The sequence below is a fragment of the Sinocyclocheilus anshuiensis genome, unplaced genomic scaffold, assembly GCF_001515605.1.
Source record: "Sinocyclocheilus anshuiensis isolate Anshui unplaced genomic scaffold, SAMN03320099.WGS_v1.1 scaffold1170, whole genome shotgun sequence".
NCBI classification, from domain to species: Eukaryota; Metazoa; Chordata; class Actinopteri; order Cypriniformes; family Cyprinidae; genus Sinocyclocheilus; species Sinocyclocheilus anshuiensis.
In genome coordinates, this window is record NW_015538055.1 from 2,593,548 (window position 1) to 2,603,230 (window position 9,683).

At 37.4% G+C, this 9,683-nt stretch overlaps 2 protein-coding genes across 4 annotated transcripts in view; both read right to left on the reverse strand.

Moving 5' to 3' along the window:
• The window catches only part of LOC107683110 (probable tRNA methyltransferase 9-like protein), a 15,745-nt gene extending 11,055 nt beyond the window's left edge, over nucleotides 1-4,690 (reverse strand). The window contains exon 1 of the mRNA XM_016479197.1: nucleotides 4,492-4,690. The gene's annotated coding sequence lies outside the window, so the exon portion shown is untranslated. The remainder of the gene's footprint in view (nucleotides 1-4,491) is intronic.
• Nucleotides 4,691-6,797: 2,107 nt separating this feature from the next.
• Nucleotides 6,798-9,683, reverse strand: part of LOC107683122 (sister chromatid cohesion protein PDS5 homolog B-like) — a 35,748-nt gene continuing 32,862 nt past the window's right edge. Inside the window, exons 31-34 of one of the 3 annotated variants that reach the window (XM_016479217.1) lie at nucleotides 8,960-9,424; nucleotides 8,492-8,587; nucleotides 8,262-8,370; nucleotides 6,798-7,627 (exon numbers count right to left, since the gene is read on the reverse strand). In XM_016479217.1, coding sequence (XP_016334703.1) covers nucleotides 7,592-7,627; nucleotides 8,262-8,370; nucleotides 8,492-8,587; nucleotides 8,960-9,424 — 706 coding nt within the window. In that variant the 3' untranslated portion in view covers nucleotides 6,798-7,591. Of the gene's footprint in view, nucleotides 7,628-8,261; nucleotides 8,374-8,491; nucleotides 8,588-8,959; nucleotides 9,425-9,683 lie in introns of all 3 variants that reach the window. The other 2 variants (XM_016479212.1, XM_016479206.1) reach the window with 2 other exon arrangements.

Genomic DNA, 9,683 nt, shown 5'->3' on the forward strand with positions numbered 1-9,683 from the left:
ATATATATACATATATATATATATATATATATATATATATATATATATATATATATATATCACGTATATGCTCTTCAGGTGATTCTTCAATATTTTATATCTCATAAAAGGTCTATTTACTAACATTAATAAATAAGACACCGAGCACACACAACCTGAGACACCAAGCGACACCAAGCACACAACCTGAGACACCAAGCACACAATACCTGAGACACCAAGCACACAATACCTGAGACACCAAGCACACAATACCTGAGACACCAAGCACACAATACCTGAGACACCAAGCACACAATACCTGAGACACCAAGCACACAATACCTGAGACACCAAGCACACAATACCTGAGACACCAAGCACACAATACCTGAGACACCAAGCACACAATACCTGAGACACCAAGCACACACAACCTGAGACACCAAGCACACAACCTGAGACACCAAGCACAAAACCTGAGATAACAAGCACAAAACCTGAGTAAAACTTGTACTTTCACTCAACAAAAGTACTTCTTTCGCAGTTTTTAACATTTAACATCAGATCAGTCATATTTAAAATGAGAGAAAATGAAACAAACCGTTGAGTACCAACGAGATCATCGCCGCTTCGCGGGCTTCACACGGAGCGTGTAAACTGCGCATGCTCCTTGACCTTGCGCTCAAACCACGCCCGCTTGATGTCGTCAGACCTGAAACACCCAGTATTTAGTCTATGCCGTGGCGGCATTCGGAATGATTTTTGTTGGCGAAATAGAGCAAAAACAAGCAATATGGTGTCTAAAACGTAAGTCTCTTAATTAACTTACTGTTTATTGAATTCAATGTCACATTTGTAATCATGGTACTTTTTGGAGAAAAACGGCACTCTTCGTGTGAAATTGAATAACTATATGAAGTGGTATAGATATATAAATTTTCTGCCATCATGTCTTGAATTTGTGATCATTCTAAATGCATTTTAATAGACTGAATCATGCAGTGAAAGAACACACACTAAATGCGCACACGCACTAGTCTAGACTTCACGTAATGTATGCCTGCGCTCTGTAGGGATGTTTTGAATGGTTTTTGCAAAATACTCGATAATGTCAAATCGCACATCGTTAAAACAACAATTACGATATTATCGCAGACGATATATATCGTACACCCCTAGTGGACGGCACTTTTCAAACTGTGCTGCCACCTCTGATCTGCTTTCAAAGCCTCGGCTGTCATATAACAGTGACTCTTTGAAACTAAACGCATCAGCTTTACAGGTTTTGCTTGCTTTATTTATTGTCAAGTGTGTGACTTATAACACCACATGAATTTGAAACAGGGATGTGTTCAGCTGTAAAACTAGACTAATTGCATTTCAACTGGTTGAGTTGTGGCGAGTTGAGAACTGAAGTGATGGATCAATGAGAGAACATTTCGAAGCAAATCCACATTCGATGCTGATCTGCTCTCCTGCATTCAAACGACAACGTTCGGTCAATAATCTCATGGCCCGGCCAGCAAATCAATGAGACTTTCATGTTTGCTGCCAGAAGGGTTTAAACAACTCTGCAAACTATGAATGTAATACGATGACCATTTTATCCTATTTTCACTATTAAACAAATGGCCAGAATCCATAAAGGGTGGTTTTTGATTGTATAACAACGCCATTGTGAATAAGCAACTGACCTTTTGGGATATAAGAATGAAAACAAAATTATCTTGTTATTTCATAATGCCTCGGTGGTTTGGAAATGTATTATACTGGCTGTTATGTAAAAACAAAAAGGCTCTTCGGTTGAAACACATGTTGCCCTAAAGCGGAAACTCCACAGCTGAAATCACAGATGAGCCATAAGAGACAACACAGCAGCATGTGGGCTGACCGTATGTGTGCGACTTGACAGAAGGTGTATGATGTGCTGGCCAAAACAAAGAAATGAAACAGCAAGAAGATGGTTATTTTTGGTAGCATCTTGCACAAGTTAAAATAAAATTAAAACTGCTTTCGTAATGCACTTTGGTGGTCTTATTGTGAACGGTTCATTGAGAGAGAGAAAGAAATTTAGCCTTATATCACTTGTTCACTAATGGATCCTCTGCAGTAATGGGTGCCGTCAAAATGAGAGTACAAACAGTTGATAAAAACATGTTTGTAATAAACAAATCCATCATTAAGATGTTTTTAACTTCAAACTATTGCTTTCACTTCACAAGACTGGAGTCGTGAGGATTACTGTGATGTTTTCTCAGCTGTTTGAACTCTGATAGCACCCATTCACTTTAGAGGATCCATTGGGAGTAAAAAAAAGGCACCACAGAGCATGACAATGTTCACAGTGTCCAAAGAAATTGTGTGCTCAAATTCTAGACTTTCCACAGCTATATGCATTGTTTTAGTAAGCTGCTTGTAACGTCCATTTCTCACCATCCAATCAATTTTTCAATGATTGTACTAAAAACGGAAAAGTTACATATCTGGCAACCTTTTGAATTTGGCCAGCAAACAACCACCAGAAGCCATCCAGAACACCCTAGCAACCACATAGCAACATTCACAATCACTGTGGTGATGAGTTTGGCACAGGCAAGCATCACTCATATTTTCAACAGAAAAAAAAGATATATATATATTTGAGTTATTATGGGCATTTGTGGTCACAAAACATTCAATTGGGCCCTTACTGCAAGGGCTGCATTCACCTAGATTCTCTCTCCATGGCAAATTATCCTCACCACAATTGTTTTCTGAGAAGTCATTTTAGACGTACGCCGGCTCTCTGGCCTTGAGAGTCTTGTCAACAAGCAAGCAATATTAAAGGTCGTCCAGCCCGCACTGCATCAGATAAAGAGATAGTGGACGGCGACCTTAGAAATGTCACCTCACTGAAAGATGTCAACTGCCTATTGTCGCTCCAACGCACCTTTAGAAAATGTCAAACATCTGTCAAAGCAAAATCGTGACTTTCTCGAGGCCTTCCGTTTTGAGCATTACGATTTCATCTCCCTTCGGACCCTGCAGTCGGCTCCATACTGTTGAGAACTCTGAGGGTCCCTCATTACGAGACTATTTTAAGATCACACCCGCTGACAGAAGGATGGGAGAGAAGCGCTACGGCGTCATCACGTAGCACAGCCCTGAAGAGACTCAGATTGCATCCGACTGTCCTTTCAATTCATTAAAATGCTCAACTCGAAAGGCGTTATGTAAGCAGCTGCAAGCTGGATGTTGTGAGAATACTGAACAGCAGCATCTAAATTTAGAACCAAACAATACCTGCCAGACCACTATTCTCTTACAGAGAAACGGCAGCTCTGGTTCAGTACTAACGGAAACATGGAATGAACGACAAAGAGATTCATTGTTTAGTAATATATCCGTTGATAGATTTACTATCCCTTACTAGTCCATGCAAGTTTCCCATAACAGATACAGTAGATTTAAGCATTTCTTATTCTTATAAGAACTTGATAGTAGTATAGTATGCAGCAGACTAGTGTGTGTGTATACATATACACATATATATATATATATATATATATTAGTATGCAAATACATGACACATTCTTTAATTTTGCATTTATATAGAATATTCTGTATGTATCCCTGTATGTTTCGGTTACCTTTTTTAGTTCATGCTAAGAAAAATACAACAACAACAACAACAATAAAAGAAGGTAATAAAATATAAGGCACAGTGGCAAATAATGATTTGAGCATTTGATTGATCATTTGTGATGTCTGTCGGTTTGAGCATTTTATTTATGATTTGAGCACTGAATTATATATTTAATTATGACAGGTTTATACTAGGTTGATCATGAAAATTAAATATCAAATACAAATGATTTTTAATTAGATTTTTGATAAAGTTCATGCTTCCCCGAATGAGGATATTAAATTGCATTTGATATCTCATTTGAGCAGTTGTTTTGAGAGTTTGATTTATTATTTGATAATTTGAGCACTTGATTTATCATTTGAGCAGTTGTTTTGAGAGTTTGATTTATTATTTGATAATCTGAGTATTTGATTTATCATTTGAGCAGTTGTTTTGAGAGTTTGATGTATTATTTGACGTTTAGGCATTTGAATTTTCATTTGAATTTTGTTAGGAAAAAACTTCCATAGACTGATGCACATAACCAACATATATACAAGCACACGTGTGCATATGTATATGATCTCAGTTACTTAAATAACAGGAAATACTTGTTCATTCATTCATGTTTCTCGGGAATCATTACACTATGAGACATCCTGTTGATGTTGATGTATAAAGTTTAAAACGCCAACAGCAAGCTTCTTCAGAGATGTAATCTTCATAAAATTAACAAGCATTTCACATACCTGCGTTATTGTTTATTTCACGCGCAAACTACACAGAACTCATTCAGTTTGATGCTGTACAAATCAATGTATTTGTTCCAATTGAACGTTTTATCCTATGTTTATTTGCAACACAAGAATCAGCGTCGTATACATCCTATGAATCAAACCTACCTTTCCCCTCTCTCTCAAGGCTGCAGTCGTGGAGACATCAAATCCGACGGGAGGCTGTTTGTTTAATTGGCGGTATTATATTAACGTAAAAGACGGCGATAAAACATCAACACCACACACTGACTGTGTGCAACACACCGGCTCAGGATGCACATTGGGGATGTGTTAATAAATACATGCTTACTACACTGGACCCCTAGTCTGGTGTGATGTCCGATTCGCGAACGAAGAATTATTTTGAACCGGTTCTTTTTTATGACTCGGTCGAACCGATTCTCAGTTGATTCATTAATCTCTCACATGTAAATTTCTTTACAAATAAAATTCAGCTTTTGGCATAATATTATTCAAGCATATTGTAAAACAGTTCACAATCTGCATCAGACTGGATGAATAACTACTAAACTACAAGCTAATTATTAAACTTAGTAAAAAAAAAAAAAACGGACATTTAACTGTAAATGCCACTCGTGGGACTTCAGGGAACACTGTGATGAATCAAACGAGTCGAAACAGTTCAACAAACCGTTCAAACGAATCGACTCGCTTAAACGAATCTGATATCCCTCTGTAACTAGACGGACGAGTGAATTTAATGAGGGCGCGGGGAACACAGGGCTAGTGTGCGACGTAACATCCGCCACTCCGATTGGTCGGCACAGTCACGTGACCCCAGCACAATAAACACACACTACTGTGACACATGGCAAACGATTGAGGCTAAGCAGGATTTCCATTTGATTCAGACTTTTACTACAGCGTGATATGCGAGACAAAAGAGCAGGGTCTAAATAGTTTAACAAAATCCCACAGTGATTTGTAAAAGCTGTAAAAGATGACAGAACCATAGATAGAATAATAGAACGATAGCTAATCATTTATAGGTTTTAAACAAAAAATGAATTGTCTTGAATTATGAATTATGTCTAAATCACTCCAAGACTACTAACAGTGTGTAAATGGTCGTTAAGAGTTTTTGCTTATACCAACACTGAATTGTTTGTCTTATTTCTTCGTTGCAGTTGGCACTAAGTAGAGTTCTGTCAGGACCACTATCGTCAAAGATGATTGACAATTAGCATACAGTCTGGATTGGCGGTACGGTAACAGAACAGAACTAACAAATGTATTGCAGATATTGTTAAAGTTCAATCATTTTATGTACACATTTTAGAATTAGTCTGATTCAAGGAGAATCAGAAGGCTGAATCCTGACTGACAGAGGAGTTGGGGATGGAGGAGGGTAATTAGCTATTGAACAATGCGAAAACTGCTGATAATACTGAGGGACCTTATATATGAATGCTTAGATAAGTGTCGTATCCCCATAGGTAGATGGGGATCAGCTCAAGGTCAGCTGATGCGAGCTTGACTAACGTGACCTGCCAGAACTAACGCTACGCTTGATTTCTTCCATAGTGTGGGTGTGTATGAAAACATGCAAATTACTGCTCTCCACAAAGTTGTTATAATAGTACAAAAACTGCTTCGTGTTGCTCAGTTGAATGCAGTCTAATGGAAGTTAATGCTACAGCAGCTGGTCAGCAGATGGTGGACCCAAAGAGTGCTTGGAAAAACAAATTTTGCTACATCTTACCAAAATATGTTAAGTGATCATATAAACCAAATGATGTATGCAGATTTATAAAGCAACGGCAAGGACGCTGAAAGCACAATATCCATATCTAGTCATCTGATTTTAAGTGATTGCGAATGGGTTGAAGCCGTTTTTGCCGGAAAATAATGTATTGCATGAGAAACTGAGCCAGATTTATTTTCATTTTTAGTACCTGTAGATCCTGTCGACCCTCAGATATATTCAATTATTTGTTTAATCACCTCAATCATCAGTAAAGTTTCTTAAGACAAGTGCAACTGGATCTTCTGGACAGATTGGAAAGTCCTGAAATTAACATTTTGAGGACTGATCATGTAGTTTATTTAATTATTTTAGATGTTTGACTCGTTATCATTAAAACTAAAACATTTCACATGACAGTCTATGTTTCAAACTATAAATGGCTTAATTGATGCAAAGTCTTTTCACATTTTTTAAAGACAAACCTAGAAAATATGTACTCTTATAGTGGGTGGGAAAATGAAACTAAATATAATAAAGATAATATTTTACTAAATATAAACCTTAATGTATATCACAAATGCATATACATGTAAATATATTGCTGCCTTTATATTTTATAAAGACGATTCCTCAAAAGGGAATCATAATATTTTTAGATCTTCTGCGTGAAAACGTTTGAAAACCCCTGGTTAAACGAACACATTACCAATAGCAAATATGCAAGTTATTTATACAGAATATTTTATTGGTTCAGCAGACTGAAAAACTGATTTGGGTGGTGGGGGAGAATCTTCAAATGTTTCCCAACGCTTGGGAAACTGGCTGTGTTCCCAACACAGCCAATATTAAAAAGCAATGCTCTGTACCATCTCCTCCCTGTTTCAAACTGATGAAATCAATACTGGGCTGTAAAATGTAACAAATACATGAATTTATCATCAGACCAGTGTTTCTTTTATCTGCAGAGGCACATTTGCACATGCACAACCATATGCACACAAGAATTACACAAATGAGAATGGTTAAAAAAAGGAAAGGATAAAATGACGAACAAATAAAAAAAGGGAACTACAAAATGGTTATTTATGTAGCACAGTACAGAATGATATACAGAAGACACACAGGACACATACAGTACTGCTAAAAGCTGTTCAGATTTTTTTTCCTTTACTTGGACAGATCAGCTGGTGCAATATATTTAAAGCTGGAGGTAAAAGCTATACAAGTTACCTCCCTAACCTTGGGGGGGGAGGGTAAGAGCCCAAAAACTATTTACATTTTCTTTCTCCTAAGATTAAGATCACATGGTCGGCACACATAACAATGGAAAACGAACCACGAGTCATGGTGGATAGGTGGGGCAGAAGCATACGGCAGTAAAAGACGGCAAAATACAGCTGAAGCAGATGCATGGCTCCAAAAAAGTCCAAACTTTCCACAAGTTCACGTCTCTCATGGGGACTTTTTCCTTAAGTATAGCAATCTCCAATCAATCTTGCATTTTGTCTCTGTAAGCACTCATCTTCGGTCTCTTCTCCCCACCTTCCGTCGCACCTACAAAAACATATTAGCACATATTCTACATAGCAGAACTTTCAAGATTTCTTACTAATGAATTCAGATAATTTTTCTGGTCATTCATGATTACAAGATAAAGATTTTACAAAAAATAAACCACTTTCAAACGTTTTAAACATTTCTGCATGAACTTATTATTTAAATCGATCATTTTCAAGATCTAGGCTGAATTCATTTTTATAACTTTACTTTTTTTTTTGAAATCTTGATTTTCTTTTAAATGATTTTCTTTGATGATCTTTAAAATTTCTAGGTAGAACTAATATTTAAATATTATTAATATTCAATTATTATAATTACATTTATTATAAATTTAAAAGATTTCTGGCCAATTAATTTTTATGACTTCACATCATTCATGATTACTTGATTAAGATTTATATTTTTAAAACTTAATACAGATTTCCGTAGGAGATTTCTGTATTGAATTTATATATTTAAACAATTATTATATTTATATTTATTATCATTTTAAAGATGTCTGCCCAATACATTTCTCTGTTTTAAAATCATTCAAGATAGATAGATAGATAGATAGATAGATGCCACTTTTTTATCTGCGGACTTGGTTTTCCATGACTATAAGGGTTTCAGGAGAAAGGAAACTCACTTTAGGTGAAGAGTCCATTGACTCATCCTCTTCGTCCTCACTCTGCTGGGCTATGTCCATCTCCTCTTCAGACTCCTCTTCCTGCTTGGCAGCAGCTCTTGATCTCCCACCGCTGAAACAGATTGTATGAGTCAAATAAAACCCATGAAACAGACCTAGACACATGTATAGACTACGGTCAACATCAAGGGAAAATGTCAAATAGCTTTTAGCAACACGAGTCTGTGTACCTGGCTTTCCTAGCTGCTGTCTGTGACTTTGGAGGTCGTCCTCTCCTTTTCTGAGGTGTGGATTCCACAGAATCGCTGGCGGTATCTGCCTCCCCTCTGTGAATAACCATTTCAAATGCACATATTAAGAATAAAGGGTTTGTGGGTATTCAGGAAGTTCAGTACCAGTTCATCTACACTAAGACCATATATTTATATATATATAGGGCTGGGTATCATTCAAAAATGTTCGATATCAATACCGATACAGATACCTTGACTTCGGTACCGGTTCCTGAACGATACTTTTTTCGATACCAATTTTATGAAATCAATTTTAACAAGATTACATTATCTAAAAAAAAAAAATCGAGGCAATTCGGTCGGTGCCTAAAAAGTATCGAACTCGATACCCAGCCCTATATATATATATATATATATATATGAGAAAGAATACAATAATACAAGTGCATACAGGCAGCCACTCACCTTGGTTTACGTCCTCTTCTGCCTTTGGGCTTCACCTCCATATTCTCACTGCCTGCATCATCCTCGTCATCCTCCTCTTCCTCTTGCTCTTCCTCATTTTCTTCATCTGCAGGTGGAGCAGTCTTCTTGCGACCCCTCCTGCCCTTGCTGGGTGTCTCGTCCTTTGAGGCTGCTGATTTGGGGGGCCGTCCTCGTCTCCCTCTCTTGGGTGGACTGTTCTGTTCGTCTTCGGTCTCCAAGGTGGCCTCTACCATACTGCTATCTTCGCCCCACTGGTCCTTGGCATCATCAGTGCTCGTGTTGGCTGCTTTCTTTCGGCCCCGTTTGGGCTTGGACTCCAGGCCCTTGTCGTCCTGGTTGGCTGCAGCACCCCGCTTGCGCCCCCTGCTGGGCTTTTCTGTCTCAGATGGGCTCTTCATTGAGATGTCTTCATTCTCACTGTGGTCCACATCAGCAGAGTCCAGCCTGGGTTGAAAAAAGAAATCTAGGTTGTAGTCTATGGAAGACTTGCCGGCATGGTGCCAAAGTTACTTTGGGTGGTTGCCATGGTGTCAATGTAAGTCTAGGGATATTTTTTAGCATATTCTTGCTAAAGAGTCAACTATTTTCTCAAAAATAAAAAATTAAAATTAAAATGTAATTTTCATTGAGAACCTTAATATTAAAATATTTTGTGTGTGTATATATATATATATATATATATATATATATATATACACACACA